The following is a 21,936-nucleotide window of genomic DNA, read 5'->3' on the forward strand; positions in this document are numbered from 1 at the left end:
TTTTCCTCTTTATTCCCTTTCTCCTTTTCCCCTTTCCCCCCTTGCATTCCCCCCCCGCAATTCCCGATCCCGGCCGGATTTCCCTCCTCCCGGGAACCCCGGGAATTTCGGGAATTCCGGGAATTCCGGGAATTGTGGGATGGCTGTGTGCGCGGCAGGCGTACCTGGAGATGAACTACAAGGAGGCCGTGATCGCCGCCGTCAAGTTCGGGGAGACGGCGCCGCTGCTGCTCAACGGGAAACGCGTGCGGGTCAGCGTGGCCGAGAGAGAGCAGGTGAGAGGGGGGGGGATTCCAGTGGGGATTCCAGTGGGAATTCTGAATGGGAATGGGAATTCTGAATGGGAATTCCGAGTGGGAATTCTGAGTGCGAATTCCCAGTGGGAATTCGGAGTGGGAGTGGGAATTCTGAATGGGAATACCAAGTGGGAATTCTGAATGGGAATTCAGAGTGGGAGTGGGAATTCTGAATTGGACTGGGAATTCTGAATGGGAATCCTGAATGGGAGTGGAAATTCTGAATGGGAATTCTGAGTGGGAATTCTGAGTGGGAATTCTGAATGGGAGTGAGAATTCTCAATGGGAGTGGGAATTCTGAATGGGAATTCTGAGTGGGAGTGGGAATTCTGAGTGGGAATTCTGAGTGGGAATTCACAGTGGGAATTCACAGTGGGACTGGGAATTCTGACTGGGACTGGGAATTCTGAATGGGAATTCGGAGTGGGAATTCTGAGCAGGGATTCGGGGTGGGGATTCCAGTGGGGATTTGGAGTGGGAATTCTGAATGGGGATTCTGACTGGGAGTGGGAATTCACAGTGGGAATTCTGAGTGGGAGTGGGAATTCCAAGTGGGAATTCTGAGCGGGAATTCCGAGTGGGACTGGGAATTCTGAGCGGGAATTGTGACTGGGAATCCCGCCTGGGAGTGGCAATTCCAGATGGGAATTCCTGTTGAGAATTCCAAGGGGAATTGCGACTGAGAGTGGGAATTCTGATGGGAATTCTGACTGGGAATTCCCAACAGGAGAGGGAATTCCAACCAGGAATTCCGGCTGGCAGTAGGAATTCCAACCGGGAATTCCAGCCAGGAATTCCAACCAGGAGTGGCAATTCCAGTCAGGAATTCCCAGCAGGAGAGGAAATTCCAACTGGGAATTCCAGCCAGGAATTTCAACCAGGAGCAGGAATTCCAGCCAGGAATTCCGACTGGGATTTCTAACTGGGAATTCTGACAGGAGCTGGGAATTCTGACCAGGAATTCCAACCGGGAATTCTGACTGGGAATTCCCAGCAGGAGAGGGAATTCCAACTGGGAATTTGAACTGGGAGCAGAATTCCAACCGGGAATTCTGACTGGGAATTCCAGCCAGGAGCGGCAGTTCCAACTGGAAAAATTCCAATCGGGAATTCCAACCAGAGCTATTAATTAATTACTAATTAATACTAATTGCTAATTCCAACCAATGCTATTAATTAATTACTGACAATTAATTACTACCACTATTAATTACTAATACTACTAATTAATTACTAATGCTATTAATTACTAATTAATTACCAATTAATTAATTACTAATTAATTAGTTACTAATTAATTCGTGATTATTAATTAATTAATCACTAATTACTTAAGCACTAATGATTATTAACCTTGTTTGCAGAACTGTCTGTAGCCGTACACACGTTTGTTAATAAGAGTGAAATTAATTCAGTTAAAATTAATTAATGTTGTTAATTATTAATTGCCTGCCTGTTTTATATGTTTATTTATAAAATGCAGACGTTTATTAGTAATATTTTGCTGAAATTTTAATTAATAGTGGATATAATTCATATTTTATGACTGCTTAATTAGCATTAATGAATTTAAATTAAGCATCCTATTTGAATGTAATCTCAGTTATTAATAATTAAACTAATATTAATTATATTTTATGGTTAAGGATTAATTATTATCAACCTTATTATTAGTTTATTTATGGCTCCGTGCATATATTTTTAATAAAATAAAAATGAAATTAATTAAGTCAAAATTAATGAATGCACTTAATTATTGGTAACTGTTAATCCATGTAATGTATTCATATATAAATCTGCATATTTGTAAATAAAATCTGAATGAAATTTTAATTAACAACGGACATAAGTAACATTTTCTCACTACTTAATGAACATTAACTAATTAAAGTGAAGAATCCCATTTATAGTTAATACTAATTATTAATAAATCCCAATTTTTTTCCCATTCCAGGCGAAAAAACCGGTGAAGAAACGAGTCCTGAACCCCAAAAAAACTCCAGCAAGCACCAAGTAAGACCCTCGTTAATTAATTCATGTTAATTACAAGAATTGGGAACCCCGGGCGCTCAAACTTGCACCTTTAATTGGGGGCTAATAATTAATAATTATTAACGAAATTAATTTTTTTGCATCTTTTTTTCTCCTCCCAGGAAAGTCCCGAGCACCAACAGCAAGAGCCCCAAAGTCCTGACAGGTGAGGTTGATCCTCATTAGCTAATTAATAATTAATTAGTAATTAATTCTTAATTGGCGAGCTTAATTAATGAATTAATTGCCGTAATAATTTTAATTCCATTGGTTTTTAATAGGAAATTATTGGGTGCCAAATAATGGATTTTCTTTCATTCCTGCGCTCGTTTGATTATTAATGAATTATTAGTTAATTAATGGATTATTGGATTAATTAAGGAATTGGCTGGATTAATTTTAATTTTATTGCGTTTTAATTGGAAATTCTTTGGGGTCCAAATTATTAATTCTGATCCATTCCTGAGCTCGGTTGGGGATTAATTAACATTTTGGGATTAATTAAAGTTTTGGGATTAATTAAAATTTTGAGATTAATTACCATTTCGGGATTATTTACCCAAAAAAAAAATTCTGATTTTTTTTCACTGAAAATCTCCTTTTTTCCCCAAAATTTCCCTGGATTTTATTTAAATTTTGGGATTTTTTCCCTCAAAATTCCACAAAATTAATTGAAATTTTGGGGTTTGTTTTACCCCAAAAAATCCAAAATTTTTCCCCATAAATTCTCCTGGATTTAATTGAAATTTTGGGAATTTTTTCCTCAAAATCCCACAGAATCCATTGAAATTTTGGGTTTGTTTTACCCCAAAAAATCCAATTTTTTTTACCCCTAAAATTTCCCTTTTTCCCCAAAATTCCCCTGGATTTTATTTAAATTTTGGGATTTTTCCCCCAAAATTCCACAGAATTCATTGAAAATTTGGGTTTGTTTTACCCAAAAAATCCAATTTTTTCCCTTTAAAATCTCCCTGGATTTTATTGAAATTTTGGGATTTTTTTAGCTCAAAATTCCACAAAATTCATTGAAATTTTGGGGTTTGTTTTACCCCAAAAAATCCAAAATTTTTCCCCATAAATTCTCCTGGATTTAATTGAAATTTTGGGAATTTTTTCCTCAAAATCCCACAGAATCCATTGAAATTTTGGGTTTGTTTTACCCCAAAAATCCAATTTTTTTCCCCCTAAAATCTCCTTTTTCCCCCCAATATTCCCCTGGATTTTATTGAAATTTTGGGATTTTTTTAGCTCAAAATTCCACAAAATTCATTGCAAATTTGGGTTTGTTTTACCCCAAAAATTCCAATTTTTTCCCCTATAATCTCCCTGGATTCAATTGAAATTTTGGGATTTTTTTCCCCAAATTCTCCAGAATTCATTGAAATTTTGGGTTTCTTCTACCCCAAAAATTCCAATTTTTTCCCCCCAAAATTCCCCTGGATTTTATTTAAATTTTGGGATTTTTTCCCCAAAAATCCCACAGAATTATTTGAAATTTTGTGTTTGTTTTCACTCAAAAATTCCAATTTTTTCCCCCTAAAATGTCCTTTTTTTCCCCATAAATTCTCCTGGATTTAATTCAAATTTTGGGATTTTTCCCCCCAAATTCTCCAGAATTCATTCAAATTTTGGGTTTGTTTTACCCCAAAAAATCCAATGTTTTTTACCTCTAAAATCTCCTTTTTTCCCCCATAAATTGCTCTGGATTTTATTTAAATTTTGGGATTTTTTTCCTCAAAATTCCACAGAATTCATTGAAATTTTGGGTTTGTTATACCCCAAAAAATCCAATTTTTTCACCAAAAATCTCCTTTTTTCCCCCCAAATTCCTCTGGATTTTATTTAAATTTTGGGATTTTTACCCTAAAAAAATCCGGATTTTTCCCCCCCAAATTCCTTTTTTTTTTTTGCTCCTATCCCAGGAATTTTTGGGGAATTTTTGGGGAATTTTTGGGGAATTTTTGGGAATTTGTTGCCCTGGGAAGGAGTCGCTGATGGGAATTGGGAATTTTGGGATTTTTGGGATTTTTTTTTTTGTAGGGAAAAAAGAAAAAGTGAAGAAAGCAGGGGGAGAGAAGAAAGTGAAGAAAACTTCGAATGTGGGAGGTGAGGGGAAAATTGGGGAAAAATGGGAAAAAATCCTTTGGGAAATGGGAAAAAATGGGGAAAAATCTTGGGGGAAAATGAGAAAGTGAAATTTGGGAAAATGGGAAAAGAAAATGGAAAAAAAAACTGGGGAAAATGGGGAAAAATGGGAAAAAAATTGGAAAAATTGGGGGGAAAGTGGGAAAAAATTGGGGAAAAATGGGAGGAAATGGGGAAAAATTTTGGGAAAATGAGAAAGTGAAATTTGGGAAAATGGGAAAAGAAAATGGAGGAAAAAATCTTGGGGAAAAAATTGGGAAAATGGGGAAAAAATTGGGGGAAAATGGGAGGAAATGGGGAAAAAATTTGGGAAAATGGGAAAAGAAAATGGAGAAAAAAAATTGAGAAAATGAGGAAAAATTGAAAAAAAATTGGAAAAATTGGGGGAAAATGGGAAAAAAATTGGGAAAATGGGGAGAAAATTGGGGGAAAACGAGAGGAAATGGGGAAAAAATTGGGGAAAATAAGAAAGTGAAATTTGGGAAAATGGGAAAAGAAAATGGGAAAAAAGCCTTGGGGAAATGGGGAAAAATGGAAAAAATTGGAAAAATTGGGAAAAAATTGGGGGAAAATGGGAGGAAATGGGGTAAAAATTGGGGAAATGGGAAAGTGAAATTTGGGAAAATGGGAAAAGAAAATGGAAAAAGCCTTGAGAAGATGGGAGGAAAATGGGGAAAATCCTGGGAAAAAATGGGAGGAAATGGGGAAGGAATTTTGGGAAAATGAGAAAGTGACATTTGGGAAAATGGGAGAAGAAAATGGAAAAAAAATCTTGGGAAAATGGGGAAAAATGGAAAAAAAATTGGAAAAATGGAGAAAGAAAATGGGAAAAAATTGGGGAAAAATGTGGGGAAAAATTGGGGAAATGAGAAAGTGAAATTTGGGAAAATGGGAAAAGAAAATGGAAAAAAACTTTGGGAAAATGGGGAAAAATGGAAAAAAAATTGGAAAAATTGGGGGGGAAATGGGAAAAAATTGGGAAAATGAGAATGGGAAATTTGGGAAAATGGGAAAAGAAAATGGAAAAAAACCTTGGGAAAATGGGGAAAAATTGGGGAAAATGGGAAAGTGAAATTTGGGAAAATGGGGAAAAAAAAGGAAAAAAAATTGGAAAAATGGGGAGAAAATTGGGGGAAAACGAGAGGAAATGGGGAAAAAATTGGGGAAAATAAGAAAGTGAAATTTGGGAAAATGGGAGAAGAAAATGGCAAAAAGATCTTGGGAAAATGGGGAAAAATGGAAAAAAAATTTGGAAAAATGGGGAAAGAAAATGGAAAAAAATGGGGGAAAAATGTGGGGAAAAATTGGGGAAATGAGAAAGTGAAATTTGGGAAAATGGGAAAAGAAAATGGAGGAAAAAACCTGGGGAAAAACTGGGGAAAATGGGAAAGTGAAATTTGGGAAAATGGGGAAAAAATGGAAAAAAAATTGGAAAAATGGGGAGAAAATTGGGGGAAAACGAGAGGAAATGGGGAAAAAATTGGGGAAAATAAGAAAGTGAAATTTGGGAAAATGGGAAAAGAAAATGGAAAAAGCCTTGAGAAGATGGGAGGAAAATGGGGAAAATCCTGGGAAAAAATGGGAGGAAATGGGGAAAGAATTTTGGGAAAATGAGAAAGTGACATTTGGGAAAATGGGAGAAGAAAATGGGAAAAAAAAACTTGGAAAAATGGGGAAAAATGGAAAAATCTCAGGGAAATGGGAAACCAAAGTCTGGGCCATGAGACTCGGAAAATGGGGAAAATGGGGAAAAATCCTGGGGGGAAAATGGGAGGAAATGGGGAAAAATTTGGGGAAAATGAGAAAGTGAAATTTGGGAAAATGGGAGAAGAAAATGGAAAAAAAATCTTGGGAAAATGGGGAAAAATGGAAAAAAAAAATTGGAAAAATGGGGAAAGAAAATGGGAAAAAATTGGGAAATGAGAAAGTGAAATTTGGGAAAATGGGAGAAGAAAATGGAGGAAAAACCTTGAGAAAATGGGGAAAAATTGGGGAAAATGGGAAAGTGAAATTCGGGAAAATGGGGAAAAAATGGAAAAAAAATTGGAAAAATGGGGAGAAAGTTGGGGGAAAACGAGAGGAAATGGGGAAAAAATTGGGGAAAATAAGAAAGTGAAATTTGGGAAAATGGGAGAAGAAAATGGGAAAAAAGCCTTGAGAAGATGGGGGGAAAATGGGGAAAATCCTGGGAAAAAATGGGAGGAAATGGGGAAAGAATTTTGGGAAAATGAGAAAGTGACATTTGGGAAAATGGGAGAAGAAAATGGGAAAAAAAAACTTGAAAAAATGGGAAAAAATGGAAAAAATCTCAGGGAAATGGGAAACCAAAGTCTGGGCCATGAGACTCAGAAAATGGGGGGAAAATGGGGAAAAATCCTGGGGGGAAAATGGGAGGAAATGGGGAAAAAATTGGGAAAACGAGAAAGTGAAATTTGGGAAAATGGGAGAAGAAAATGGAAAAAAAATCTTGGGAAAATGGGGAAAAATGGAAAAAAAAAATTGGAAAAATGGGGAAAGAAAATGGAAAAAAACCTTGAGAAAATGGGGAAAAATTGGGGAAAATGGGAAAGTGAAATTTGGGAAAATGGGGAAAAAATGGAAAAAATTGGGAAAAATGGGGAAAAATCTTGGGGGAAAAACGAGAGGAAATGGGGAAAAAATTTTGGGAAAATGAGAAAGTGAAATTTGGGAAAATGGGAAAAGAAAATGGAAAAAAAACCCTTGGGGAAATGGGGAAAATGGGAAAAAATTGGAAAAATTGGGAAAAAATTGGGGGAAAATGGGAGGAAATGGGGAAAAAATTGGGGAAATGGGAAAGTGAAATTTGGGAAAATGGGAGAAGAAAATGGAAAAAGCCTTGAGAAGATGGGAGGAAAATGGGGAAAATCCTGGGAAAAAATGGGAGGAAATGGGGAAAGAATTTTGGGAAAATGAGAAAGTGACATTTGGGAAAATGGGAGAAGAAAATGGGAAAAAAAAACTTGAAAAAATGGGAAAAAATGGAAAAAATCTCAGGGAAATGGGAAACCAAAGTCTGGGCCATGAGACTCGGAAAATGGGGAAAATGGGGAAAAATCCTGGGGGGAAAATGGGAGGAAATGGGGAAAAAATTGGGGAAAATGAGAAAGTGAAATTTGGGAAAATGGGAGAAGAAAATGGAAAAAAAATCTTGGGAAAATGGGGAAAAATGGAAAAAACTGTAGAGAATGGTGAAAAAAAATGGGAAAATGGCAAAAAAATCTCAGGGAAATGGGAAATTAAAGTCTGGGGAAGGGAACTCCAAAAATGGGGAAAGAAAATGGGAAAACATTTGAGAAGACTGGGGGGAAATGGGGGAAAAAAGGGAAAAATTTGAGAAACAGGGAAAATATCTTGGGGGAAAAATGGGAGGAAATGGGGAAAAAATCTTGGGAAAATGGGAAAAGAAAATAGAAAAAAACTTGAGAAAATGGGGGAAAATCCTGGGGAAATGGTGCAAAAGGGAAATAACCTGTGCAGATGTGGAGCTGCTGCCGTTTGCTCCCCGCAGGAAAAGAGGCCGGGCAAGATTCCGGGGCTGCGGCCTCGGCCGCGCTGGAAATTCCGGAATCCTCCGATCCCAACGATCCCCAAATTCCCCAAATTCCCCAAATTGCCCAAATTGCCCAAATTGCCAAAAGCTCCGCAGAGCCCGAGGGAGCAGAGGAGGCCGGGACAGCCGCAGAGGCGGGGCCGGGTAATTCCGGGCAATTCCGGGAATTCTGCGTTTGGGGGGTTCCGGGCTTTCTGTGGGGTTTGGGGGGTGGAAATAATGGGGGAAAAATCCTTGGGGTGAAAAGGGATCAAAGGGAATTGTGTGGGATTGAGCTGCTCCTTCTGCCCCTTTGCAGAGCCTGCGGTGAGCGAGGAAGGCGCCGATCCCGGCAGGAAGGTCGGCGGGGTTTGGGGATTTGGGGGATTTTGGGGATTTGGGGATTTGGGGGATTTGGGGATTGTGGGGGTTCGGGAGAATGGGGGAAATGTGGAGCTGGAGGGGATTGTGGGGAGTTTGGGAATTTGGGGAATTGGGGATTGCCCTGCTTGCCAAGGATTGCCAGCGATCCCAACCTCCAACCCCTTCCGCCTTGGGCCCGTCCCACCCCAATCCCAAACCCCAAAACCTCCCGTGGGGATGGGAATGGGAGCTCTGGGATCGGAAAATTTAAATTAAGAATATGGATAGAATTCCCTTTGAGGCCTGTATTGATTGGGATTGGGATTGGGATTAGATTCCCTGGGAGGACAGAGAGCCTGGGATTGGGATTGGGATCGGATTGGGGTTGGATTGGACTTTTTTAACTTATTTTGATTCCCTTTATGGAATCTTTGATTGGATTGATTGGGATGATTGGGATGGGATTCCCTTGAGTCTGGGTTGGGGGGGAACCGGGGGACGGGGGGGATGGGACGGGAGGGATGGAAGACTTGGGAGGAGTTGGGGACCTGGGGAAAGCGGGAACAGCGAGCTCTGGGATCGGGATCGGGATTGGGATTGGGATTCCCTTTGGGATGGGAATGGGAGCTCTGGGATTGGGATTGGGATCAGGATTCCCTTTGGGATGGGAACAGGGAGCTCTGGGATTGGGATGAGGATTGGGATTGGGATTCCCTGTGGGATAGGAACAGGATTAAAATTCCCTTTGGGATTGGGATTGGGAGCTCCAGGATTGGGATTGGGGTTAGAATTCCCTTTGGGATGGGAACAGTGGGAACAGCAAGTTCTGGGATCGGGATTGGGATTAGGATTAGAATTCCCTTTGGGATGGGAACAGCGAGCTCTGGCATCAGGATTGGGATTGGGATTGGGATTGGGATTCCCTTTAGGATAGGAACAGGATTGGAATTCCCTTTGGGATGGGAACAGGAGCTCTGGAATTGGGATTGGGATTGGGATGGGAACAGGAGCTGTGGGATTGGGATCAGGAATTCCCTGACCCCACAGGATGACAACAATGACCCCGAGCAGAGCTGCGTGCTGCTGCTGTCCAACCTGCCGGGATCGGGATGGGGATTGGGATTGGGATCAGGATTGGGATTGGGATCAGGATTGGGATTGGGATCAGGATCAGGATCAGGATCAGGATTGGGATCGGGATTAGGATCAGCAATTCCCTGACCCCACAGGACAATGCCCCCGAGCAGAGCTGCGTGCTGCTGCTGTCCAACCTGCCGGGATTGGGATTGGGATTGGGATCAGGTTTAGGTTTGGGATCAGGATCAGGATTAGGATTGGGATTGGGATCAGGATCAGCATTAGGATCAGCAATTCCCTGACCCCACAGGACGCCCATGCCCCCGAGCAGAGCTGCGTGCTGCTGCTGTCCAACCTGCCGGGATTGGGATGGGGATGGGAACAGGAGCTGTGGGATCAGGATTAGGATCAGGATTAGGATCAGGAATTCCATGTTCCTACAGGAGGATGACAACCCCGAGCAGAGCTGCGTGCTGCTGCTGTCCAACCTGCCGGGATTGGGATTGGGATTGGGATCGGGATCAGGATCAGGTTTAGGATCAGCATTAGGATCAGGAATTCCATGTCCCCACAGGACGATGCCCATGACCCCGAGCAGAGCTGCGTGCTGCTGCTGTCCAACCTGCCGGGATTGGGATTGGGATTGGGATTGGGATCGGGATCAGGATCAGGTTTAGGATCAGCATTAGGATCAGGAATTCCATGTCCCCACAGGACGATGCCCATGACCCCGAGCAGAGCTGCGTGCTGCTGCTGTCCAACCTGCCGGGATTGGGATTGGGATCAGGTTTAGGATCAGGATTAGGATCAGGTTTAGGATCAGGAATTCCATGTTCCTACAGGACGATGCCTCCGAGCAGAGCTGCGTGCTGCTGCTGTCCAACCTGCCGGGATTGGGATTGGGATTGGGATTGGGATCAGGATTGGGATCGGGATCAGGTTTAGGATCGGGATCAGGATTAGGATCAGGAATTCCATGTCCCTACAGGAGAATGACAACCCCGAGCAGAGCTGCGTGCTGCTGCTGTCCAACCTGCCGGGATTGGGATTGGGATGGGGATCAGGATCAGGATTAGGTTTGGGATCAGGATTGGGATCAGGATTGGGATGAGGATTGGGATTGGGATCAGGTTTAGGATCAGGATCGGGATCAGGATTAGGATCAGGAATTCCATGTCCCTACAGGATGCCCCCGAGCAGAGCTGCGTGCTGCTGCTGTCCAACCTGCCGGGATTGGGATGGGGATTGGGATCAGGATCAGGATTAGGTTTGGGATCAGGATTGGGATCGGGATCAGGATCAGGATCAGGTTTAGGATCAGCATTAGGATCAGGAATTGCATGTCCCTACAGGATGCCCCCGAGCAGAGCTGCGTGCTGCTGCTGTCCAACCTGCCGCCCGGGGGCTCCTCTCCGGCCGAGCTCTGCAGCCTGGCCGAGCCCTTCGGGGGCCTGCGGGACCTGCTCGTCCTCTCCTCCCACAAACAGGTACGGCCCCGCAGCGCTCTGGGGCTCCTTTGGGGTTTTGGGGTTTGTTTGGGGTTTGTTTGGGGTTTTTGGGGAATTTTGGGGATATTTTTAAGAAATTTTTAGGGTTTTTTTCTGAATTTTTAAAAGATTTTTAGGGATGTTTTTAAGAATTTTTGGGGGATATTTTTAAGATTTTTTGGGGGGATTTTTTAAGGAATTTTTGGGGATATTTTAAAGGATTTTTGGGGGAATTTTTTAGGAATTTTGGGGATGTTTTAAGAAATTTGTAGGGATTTTTTTAGGAACTTTTTGGGATATTTTAAAGAATTTTGGGGGGGTTTTTTTAGGGGTTTTTAAGGAATTTTGGGGATATTTTGAAGAATTTTTTGGGGATTTTTTTAGGATTTTTTGGGGATATTTTTAAGAAATTTTTAGAGATTTTTTCTTCATTTCTGGGAGGTTTTTAGGGATGTTTTTAAGAATTTTTTGGGGATTTTTTTAGGATTTTTTTGGGGAATTTTTGGGATATTTTAATGAAATTTTTAGGGAATTTTTTAGGAATTTTTGGGGATATTTTAAAGAATTTTGGGGGGAATTTTTTGGGGAATTTTGAGGATATTTTAATGAAATTTTTAGGGATTTTTGGGGGATTTTTTTAAGGATTTTTGGGGATATTTTAATGAAATTTTTAGGGATTTTTTTCTTCATTTCTGGGAGATTTTTAGGGATGTTTTTAGGAACTTTTTGGGGATATTTTAAAGAATTTTTGGGGGATTTTTTAGGGATTTTTGGGGAATTTTGGGGATATTTTAATGAATTTTTGGGGATTTTTTTAGGATTTTTTGGGGATATTGTAAAGAATTTTTAGGGATTTTTTCTGAATTTTTAAAAGATTTTTAGGGATGTTTTTAAGAACTTTTTGGGGATATTTTAAAGAATTTTTTGGGGATTTTTTAAGGAATTTTTGGGGATATTTTAAAGGATTTTTGGGGATTTTTTTAGGAATTTTGGGGATGTTTTAAGAAATTTGTAGGGATTTTTTTAGGAACTTTTTGGGATATTTTAAAGAATTTTTGGGTGGTTTTTTTAGGGGTTTTTAGGGAATTTTGGGGATATTTTGAAGAATTTTTGGGGGATTTTGGGGATATTTTAAGAAATTTTTAGGGATTTTTTCTTGATTTTTAGTAGATTTTTAGGGATGTTTTTAAGAACTTTTTGGGGACATTTTAAAGAATTTTTAGGGATTTTTTTAGGGATTTTTGGGGAATTTTGGGGATATTTTAATGAAATTTTTAGGGATTTTTTCTTGATTTTTAGGAGATTTTTAGGGATGTTTTTAAGAACTTTTTGGGGATATTTTAAAGAATTTTTTGGGGATTTTTTAGGGATTTTGGGGAATTTTTGGGATATTTTAATGAATTTTTGGGGGAATTTTTTAGGATTTTTTGGGGATATTTTAAAGAATTTTGGGGGGATTTTTTAAGGAATTTTGGGGATATTTTAAAGGATTTTTGGGGATTTTTTAGGAATTTTTTGGGAATTTTGGGGATATTTTTAAGAAATTTTTAGGGATGTTTTTAAGAACTTTTTGAGGATATTTTGAAGAATTTTTGGGGGATTTTTTTAGGAATTTTTGAGGAATTTTGGGGATATTTTAATGAAATTTTTCGGGATTTTTTTCTTAATTTTTGGGAGGTTTTTAGGGATGTTTTTAGGAACTTTTTGGGGATATTTTAAAGAATTTTGGGGGGATTTTTTAGGATTTTTTAGGGATTTTGGGGTTATTTTAAAGAAATTTTTAGGGATTTTTTAGGAATGTTTGAGGATATTTTAAAGAATTTTTGGGGGATTTTTTAAGGAATTTTGGGGATATTTTAATGAGATTTTTAGGGACTTTTTTAGGGATTTCTGGGAGGTTTTTAGGGATGTTTTTAAGAACTTTTTGGGGATATTTTAAAGAATTTTTTGGGGATTTTTTAGGGATTTTTGGGGAATTTTGGGGATATTTTAATGAATTTTTTGGGGATTTTTTTAGGATTTTTTGGGGATATTGTAAAGAATTTTTAGGGATTTTTTCTGAATTTTTAAAAGATTTTTAAGGATGTTTTTAAGAACTTTTTGGGGATATTTTAAAGAATTTTTTGGGGATTTTTTAAGGAATTTTTGGGGATATTTTAAAGGATTTTGGGGATTTTTTTAGGAATTTTGGGGATGTTTAAAGAAATTTTTAGGGAATTTTTTAGGAATGTTTGAGGATATTTTAAAGAATTTTTGGGGGATTTTTTAAGGAATTTTGAGGATATTTTAATGAGATTTTTAGGGACTTTTTTAGGGATTTTTGGGGATATTTTAATGAAATTTTTAGGGATTTTTTTAGGAATTTTTGGGGATATTTTAAAGAATTTTTGGGGGATTTTTTAAGGAATTTTGGGGATATTTTAATGAGATTTTTAGGGACTTTTTTAGGGATTTTTGGGAGGTTTTTAGGGATGTTTTTAAGAACTTTTTGGGGATATTTTAAAGAATTTTTTGGAGATTTTTTAGGGATTTTTGGGGAATTTTGGGGATATTTTAATGAATTTTTGGGGGAATTTTTTAGGATTTTTTGGGGATATTGTAAAGAATTTTAGGATTTTTTTTTCTGAATTTTTAAAAGATTTTTAAGGATGTTTTTAAGAACTTTTTGGGGATATTTTAAAGAATTTTTGGGGGATTTTTTAGGATTTTTTGGGGAATTTTTGGGATATTTTAATGAAATTTTTAGGGAATTTTTAGGAATTTTTGGGGATATTTTAAAGAATTTTGGGGGAATTTTTTAAGGAATTTTTGGGGATATTTTAAGAAATTTTTAGGGATTTTTTAGGAATTTTTGGGAAATTTTGGGGATATTTTTAAGAAATTTTTAGGGATGTTTTTAAGAACTTTTTGAGGATATTTTAAAGAATTTTTACGGATTTTTTTAGGGATTTTTGGGGAATTTTGGGGATATTTTAATGAAATTTTTAGGGATTTTTTCTTAATTTCTGGGAGGTTTTTAGGAATGTTTTTAAGAACTTTTTGGGGATATTTTTAAGAATTTTTTGGGATTTTTTAAGGAATTTTTGGGGATATTTTAAAGGAATTTTGGGGATTTTTTTAGGGATTTTGGGGGATATTTTAATGAAATTTTTAGGGATTTTTTCTTCATTTCTGGGAGGTTTTTAAGGATGTTTTTAAGAATTTTTGGGGATATTTTAAAGAATTTTTTGGGGATTTTTTAGGATTTTTGGGGAATTTTTGGGATATTTTAATGAATTTTTTGGGGATTTTTTTAGGATTTTTTGGGGATATTTTAAAGAATTTTGGGGGGATTTTTTAAGGAATTTTTGGGGATATTTTAAGAAAGTTTTAGGGATTTTTTAGGATTTTTGGGAGGAATTTTGGGGATATTTTTAAGAAATTTTTAGGGATTTTTTCTTCATTTCTGCGAGGTTTTTAGGGATGTTTTCAAGAACTTTTTGAGGCTATTTTACAGAATTATTTGGGGATTTTTTTATGATTTTGGGGATATTTTTTTATGATTTTGGGGATATTTGAAAAAACTTTTGGTATTTTTTTTAATTGCGGGATCTTTTTAATTGTGGGATTTTTTTGGGACTGTTTGGGGGGATTTTTTAGGATTCTGGGCGGATTTTTGGGGAACTTTTTTTAATTTTTCGTGGATTTTGGGGAGGATTTTTTGGAGGATTTTTAGGAACGTTTGGGAGGATTTTTTAGGATTTTGGAGGGGATTTTTGGAGGATTTTTGGGACGGTTTGGGGGGATTTTGTAGGATTTGGGGGGCTTTTTGGGGGATTTTTGGGACTATTTGGGGGGAATTTTTAGGGGGAATTTTTGGGTCTGTTTGAGGGGATTTTTTAGGATTTGGGGGATTTTTTGGAGGATTTTTGGGACCGTTTGGGGGGATTTGTTAGGATTTTAGGGGGATTTTTTTGAGGATTTGTAGGACTGCTTGGGGATTTTTTGGGAGGATTTTAGGACTATTTGCGGGGGAATTTTTGGAGGATTTTTGGGACATTTTGGGAGGATTTTTTAGGATTTTGGGGGAATTTTTTTGAGGATTTTTGGGACCGTTTGGGGGGATTTTTTAGGATTTTGGGAGGATTTTTTGGGGGATTTTTAGGACTGTTTGGGATTTTTGGGATTTTTTGGGGATTTTTAGGATTTTTGGGGGGGATTTTTGGGACTGTTTGGGTGGAATTTTGGGAGGATTTTTGGGACTATTTGTGGGGATTTTTGGGAGGAGTTTTTAGGACGTTTTGGGGGAATTTTGGAGGATTTTTGGGACTGTTTGGGTGGATTTTTAGGATTTTGGGGGGATTTTTGGGGAGGATTTTTAGGAACATTTTGGGGGATTTTTTAGGATTTGGGGAGGTTTTGGGAAATTTTAGGGATTTTTGGGGATTTTTTGGGGATTTTTGGGACGTTTGGGGGAATTTTTGGGGGGTTTTTGGGGGATTTTGGGAGCATTTTAGGATTTTTGGGGGATTTTGGGAGGATTTTTTGGGATTTTTGGGATTTTTTGGGGGATTTTGGGGTTTTTGGGGATTTTTTGTTTGGGGGATTTTTGGGGGATTTTGGGGGGGATTTTTTAGGATTTTTGGGAGAGTTTTGGGGGATTTTGTGTTTTGGGGGATTTTTGGGACTTTTTGGGAATTTTTGGGGGGATTTTAGGACTTTTTGGGGATTTTTTGGGGATTTTGGGGGGATTTTTGAGATTTTTGGGACTTTTTGGGGATTTTTTGGGGATTTTTGGGGAGGATTTTGGGGATTTTTTGGGGGATTTTTTTGGGGATTTTTGGGAGTTTTGGGGGGGGATTTTTGGGGAATTTTTTGGGAATTTTTGGGGGATTTTTTAGGATTTTGGGGATTTTTTGTGGGGATTTTTGGGAGAATTTTTGGGGGATTTTGGGATTTTGGGGGATTTTTTTGGGGATTTGTAGGACTTTTGGGGGGATTTTTGGGGATTTTGGGGGAATTTTTGGGGATTTTTGAGGATTTTTGGGGATTTTGGGGATTTTTGGGGATTTGGGGGATTTTGGGACTTTTGGGGAATTTTTTGAGGATTTTTGGGAGTGTTTTGGGGGATTTTGGGAGGATTTTGGGGATTTTGGGATTTTGGGGGATTTTTGGATTTTGGGGATTTTTTGAGGATTTTTAGGAACTTTGGGGGATTTTTGGGATTTGGGGAGTTTGGGGATTTTTGGGGTTTGGGGGATTGGGGATTTTGGGGGGATTTTTTGAGGATTTTAGGATTTTGGGGGGATTTTGAGGATTTTGGGGATTTTGGGATTTTGGGGATTTTTGGGACTTTTTGGGGGATTTTTGGGAGGATTTTGGGACATTTTGGGGGAATTTTTGGAGATTTTTGGGACGTTTTGGGATTTTTGGGGATTTTTGGGGATTTTTGGGGGATTTTTGGGATTTTTGGGGGATTTTTGGGGATTTTGGGGTGATTTTTTGGGGATTTTTGGGGACTGTTGGGGGGATTTTTAGGATTTTGGGGGATTTTGGGGATTTTTTAGGATTTTTGGGGGGATTTTGGGACTTTTGGGGGAATTTTTGGGGATTTTTTAGGAATGTTGTGGGGGGGATTTTGGGAGGATTTTTGGGAATTTTGGGACTGTTTGGGGGATTTTTGGGATTTTTGGGGGATTTTGGGGACTTTTGGGGGATTTTTTGGGGATTTTTGGGACATTTTAGGGGTTTTTGGGAAGATTTTTTAGGACTGTTTGGGGGAATTTTTGGAGGATTTTTGGGAGGATTTTTGGGACCGTTTGGGGGAATTTTTTGAGGATTTTTAGGACCATTTGGGGGATTTTTGGGGGAGGTTTTTTTTGAGAATTTTTGAGACCGTTTGGGGGGATTTTTTGGGAGGATTTTGGGACATTTGGGGGGATTTTTTTAGGACTGTTTGGGGGATTTTTAGGATTTTTGGGGGGGGAATTTTTTGGAGGATTTTTGGGAATTTTTGGGGATTTTTGGGAGATTTTGGGACTTTGGGGGATTTTTGGGAGGATTTTTGGGAGGTTCGGGGGATTTTGGGGGGATTTTTAGGACTGTTTGGGGGATTTTTTGGGGATTTTGGGACCGTTTGGGGATTTTTAATTTGGGGCGGATTTTTAGGATTTTTGGGACCGTTTTGGGGGATTTTGGGGATTTTTTGAGGATTTTGGGATGTTTGGGGGGATTTTTTGGGGGATTTTTGGGGATTTTTGGGGATTTTGGGGATTTTTGGATTTTTGGGGATTTTTGGGATTTTGGGGTTTTTGGGGATTGTGGCGCGTTTGGGGGTATGTGGATTTTAGGATTTGCCGCGTTCATGGGTTTTGGGGGGCTTCCGCCAGCTGGGCGGGATTTTGGGATTTTGAGGGACGTTGGGGGTTTAGGGATTTTGGGGGATTTTTGGGATTTTTTGGGGTGGGATTTTTGGGAATTTTGGGGGATTGGGGATTTTTGGGGTTTTGGGGATTTTTGGGGGATTTTTGGGGGATTTGGGGATTTTTTGGGATTTTTGGGGTTTGGGATTTTGGGGGATTTTTTTTGGGGTTTGGGAATTTTTGGATTTGGGGATTTTGGGGATTTTTGGGTTTGGGGATGGGGATTTTTGGATTTTGGGGTTTTGGGGTTTGGGTGTTTTTGGGATGGGGGGATTTTGGGATTTGGGATTTGTTTTGGGTTGGGGTTGGGTTTGGAGTGGGGGTTTTGGGAGTTGGGGATTTTTTTGGGGGATTGGATTTGGGTGGGGGGGGATTTTTGGGGGGGTTGGAGGGGATTTGGGATTTTTGGGGATTTTGGGGTTTGATGGGTTTTTTGGGGGATTTTGGTTTTGAGATGGATGGGGGGTGGGGTTTGGGGGGTTGGATTTGGGGATGGGATTTTGGGTTTGGATGGGGGATTGGGGGATGGGTGGGATTTTGGGTTTGGGTGGGGGTTTTTGGAGTGGTGGTTTGGGGGGGATTTGGGTTGATTGGGGGATTTGGGTTTGGGATTGGGGGATGGGAGGGGGGTTGGGGGGGGATGGGGTTGGGATTGGGGGTTTTGGGTGGAGTTGGGTTTTGGGGATTTGGGTTGGGTGGGGGTGGGGGGGTTGAGGGGGGTGGGATGGGGGGGGTTGGATGGTTGGGATTGGTGGAGGGTGGGGGGTGGGGAGGGAGGGGGGGGGGGGGGAGGGGGATGGGTGGGGTTGGGTGGGGTTGGGGTTTGGATTGGGTTGATGGGGGGGTGGGGTTGGGTTGGGGATTGGGGGTTGGGGTGGGTTGGGGGTTGGATTTTGGATTTGGGATTGGGGGATGGTTTTGGGTTGGGGGGATGGTTGGGGTTGTGGGTGGGATGGGGTGGATGGGATGGGGATGGGGGTGGGATTGGGGGATTGGGATTGGGGGATTTGGGATTGGGTTTGGGATTGGGATTGGGGGGTTGGGATTGGGGATGGGTGGGATTGGGATTGATGGGATTGGGGGATTGGGATGGGGTTGGGATTGGGGATTGGGGTGGGATGGGGTTTGTGGGGTTGGGGTTTGGATTGGGGATTTGGGTTTGGGATTGATATTGGGATTGGGGGATTTGGGGATTGGGGGGATTTGGGAATTGGGTGGATTATGGGATTGGGGGATTGGGGGGATTATGGGATTGGGAGGATTTGGGATTGAGAGGATGTGGGGGATTTGGGATTGGGGGGATTTGGGGATTGTAAGAAGTGGGGGATTGTGGGGATGGGGATTGTGGGAATGTGAAGATTTGTGAGAATTTGGGAAGTGTGGGGAAAACTCTGGGGAAAAAATTCCCTTTTTTCCTTTTCTTGCAAAATTTTAGGATTTAAATAGAATTTAAATAAAATTTAAATAGAATTTAAATAGAATTTAAATAGAATTTAAATAGATTTTTTAGCACTTCCTGGTGTTTAAAAGGAGGGATTTTTCCCCCGGGAATTTTTTATTTTTTTCCATAATGAACACTTTAATGATGATTAATTATTAATCAGTTATCAATTGTTATTAATTAAACTCCAATCCCTTTTTTCCCCTAAAGGAAGCGATTTTCATCTCTCTCATCAAGGAGTCTGATCCCAAGGTGAGTTCCCCATTATCCCAAATATTTCTCCTCATTATCCCAATTTATTTTCCTCATTATCCCAAATTTTCTCCTCATTATCCCAAATTTTCCCTCCTCTTTATCCCAATTTTTTCCTCCTCTTTATCCCAAATTTTTCTCCTCTTTATCCTAATTTTTTTTCTCTTCATTATCCCAAATTTTTTCTCCCCATTATCCCAATTTGTTTTTCTCATTATCCCAAATTTTCCTCCTCATTATCCCAATTTATTTTCCTCATTTCCCCAATTTTTTTCTACTCATTATCCCAACTTTTTTCTCCCCATTATCCCAATTTTTCCCTCCTCATTATCCCAAAATTTTCTCCTCGTTATCCCAAATTTTTTCTCCCCATTATCCCAATTTATTTTCCTCATTATCCCAAATTTTTTCTCCTCATTACTCCCCAAATTTTTTTCTCCCAAATTTTCCCCTCATCATCAAATTTTTTCTCCCTTCCCTTTACCCCATTTTTCCCCCTTCTTTCTTATCCCAACCGAATTTATTTTTCCTCATTATCCCAAATATTCCTCCTCCTTATCCCAAATTTTCTCTCCTCTTTATCCCAAATTTTTTTCTCCCCATTATCCCAAATTTTCCCTCATTTCCCCTTTTATTCCCTTTCCCCCCAAACTTTCCCCTTCCTTTTTCCCATTATTTCACTTTTCCCCTTTCCCTGTTCTTTCCCCTTTCTTTCTTCCCTTTTTGCCCCTTTATTCCCATTTTCCCTTTTCTTCCCCTTTTCCCCCTTTTCCCCTTTCTTCCTTTTTTTCCCTTTTTCTTCCCTTTCTTTTCCCTCTTTCCCCCTTTTTCCCCTTCTTTTTCCCCCTTTTCCCCCTTTGTTCCATTTTCTCCTTTTCTCCCTTTCCCCCATTCCCCCTTTTTTCCTCCTTCCCTTTTGCCTTTCTTTCCCTTTTTCCCCTTTTTTTCCCTTTCCTCCCTTTTTTTCCTTTTCTCCCCCTTTTCCCCTTTTTTCTTCACTTTTTTCTTCCCTTTTTTTGCCTTTTTTCTTCCCTTTCTTTTCACTTTTTCCCCTTTTTTCCTCTTTTCCTCCTTCCCCCTTTTCCCCCCTTTTTTCCCCTTTTTCCCTTTTCTTCCTTTTTCCCTTTTTTCCCTTTTCCCCTTTTTCTTCCCCCATTTTCCCTTTTGTCTTCCCTTTCTTTTTTCTTCCCTTTCTCTTCACTTTTCCCCCCCTTTCCCCCTTTTTTTCCTTTTTTCCCCTTTTTCTTCCCCTTTTCCCCATTTTCCCCTTTCTTCCCTTTTTTCTTCCCTTTCTTTTCCTTTTTCTTCCTTTTCTTTTCCCTTTTTCCCCCTTTTTTCCCCCTTTTCCCCCTTTTTTCCCTTTCCTCTTTTCCCCTTTTTTCTTCCCTTTCTTTTCACTTTTCTCCCTTTTTCCCCCTTTTCTCTTCCCTTTCTTTTCACTTCCCCCCTTTTTTCCCCTTTTTTTCCCTTTTCTTCCCTTTCTATTCACTTTTTCTCCCTTTTTCCCCCTTTTTCCCCCTTCCCCCCCTTTTCTCCTCTTTCCCCCCCTTTTTCCTTCTTTTTTCCCTTTTTTTTTCCCCTTTTTTTTCCTTTTTCTCTCCCCTTCTTTTCCCTTCTTTTCCCCTTTTTTCTTTTCCCCTTTTTTTTCTTTTTTCCCCTTTTTCCTTTTCTTCCCTTTTTTTTTTTTCCTTTTTTTTTTCCCCTTTTTTTCCTTTTTTTCCCCTTTTTCCCCTTTTTTCCCTTCCCCTTTTTTTCTCCTTCTTTCCCCTTTTTTTCCCTTCATTTTCCCCTTCTTTTTCCCGTTCTTTTTCCCCTTCTTTTCCCCCTTTTTTTTCCCCTTTTTCCCCTTTTTTTTCCCCTTCTTTTTCCCCTTTTTTCCCCTTTCCCCCTCTTCTTTTCCCCCTTTTTTCCCCTTTTTTCCCCTTTTCCCCTTTTTTCCCCCTTTTTTTCCCCTTTTCCCCCTTTTTTCCCCTTTTTCCCCACTAACCCCTCCACCTCTCCCCCACAGGCCGACGCTGCCTCTCTGCGCTCTCACCTGGTGCACCTGGGGAACCTCCCGCCCGACGGCTACCGGGAGCTGGAGCTGGTGTGCGCGGGGCTGCGCTTCCGCAAGGTGGAGCACTACGCCGTGCTCAGCAACCGGCAGCGGGTAAAGCAGGGGGAATTTGGGACAATTGGGGTTTTTTGGGGTTTTTGGGGGTTTTTGGGGGGATTTTTGGCAGAGGGGTTCCAGGAATTGGAGGTGGACTGTGGCAGGTTGTGCTTGGCAAGGTGGAGTGCTGCGCTGTGCTCAGTAACCGACAGTGGGTAAAGCAGGGCTTGGAGGGGAAATATGGGGGGAAATGGGGTTTTTTTGGGAAATTTTGGGGCATTTTGGGGGATTTTTTGGCAGAGGGGTTCCAGGAATTGGAGGTGGACTGTGGCAGGTTGTGCTTGGCAAGGTGGAGCACTGTGCCGTGCTCAGTAACCGGCAGCGGGTAAAGCAGGGATTGGAGGGGGAAAATGGGGGGAAATGGGGTTTTTTTGGGGATTTTTGGAGTTTTTTGGGGGATTTTTGGCAGAGGGGTTTCAGGTATTGGAGCTGGACTGTGCCAGGTTGTGCTTGGCAAGGCGGAGCGCTGCACCGTGCTCAGTAACCGGCAGCGGGTAAAGCAGGGGGGGAAATGAGGGGAAATTGGGGAAAATTGGGGTTTTTTGGGAAATTTTGGGGTTTTTGGGGGGATTTTTGGCAGAGGGGTTCGGGGAGCTGGAGCTGGACTGTGCCAGGTTGTGCTTGGCAAGGTGGAGCGCTGCACCGTGCTCAGTAACCGACAGCGGGTAAAGCAGGATTTGAAGAGAAAAAAATGGGGGAAAATTGGGGTTTTTTGGGAAATTTTGGGGGATTTGGGGGATT

General features: G+C 40.3%; 1 protein-coding gene across 1 annotated transcript in view; it reads left to right on the plus strand.

The window, feature by feature from the left end:
• ZNF638 (zinc finger protein 638) overlaps positions 1 to 21,936 on the plus strand; it is an 80,596-nt gene that overhangs the window by 43,245 nt on the left and 15,415 nt on the right. Inside the window, 9 exon segments of the mRNA XM_030947393.1 lie at positions 159 to 275; positions 2,251 to 2,309; positions 2,450 to 2,493; positions 4,368 to 4,433; positions 8,002 to 8,187; positions 8,342 to 8,382; positions 10,815 to 10,949; positions 19,002 to 19,043; positions 21,052 to 21,192. Coding sequence (XP_030803253.1) covers positions 159 to 275; positions 2,251 to 2,309; positions 2,450 to 2,493; positions 4,368 to 4,433; positions 8,002 to 8,187; positions 8,342 to 8,382; positions 10,815 to 10,949; positions 19,002 to 19,043; positions 21,052 to 21,192 — 831 coding nt within the window.

Source organism: Camarhynchus parvulus, chromosome 4 (genome assembly GCF_901933205.1).
Source record: "Camarhynchus parvulus chromosome 4, STF_HiC, whole genome shotgun sequence".
Classification (NCBI taxonomy): Eukaryota; Metazoa; Chordata; class Aves; order Passeriformes; family Thraupidae; genus Camarhynchus; species Camarhynchus parvulus.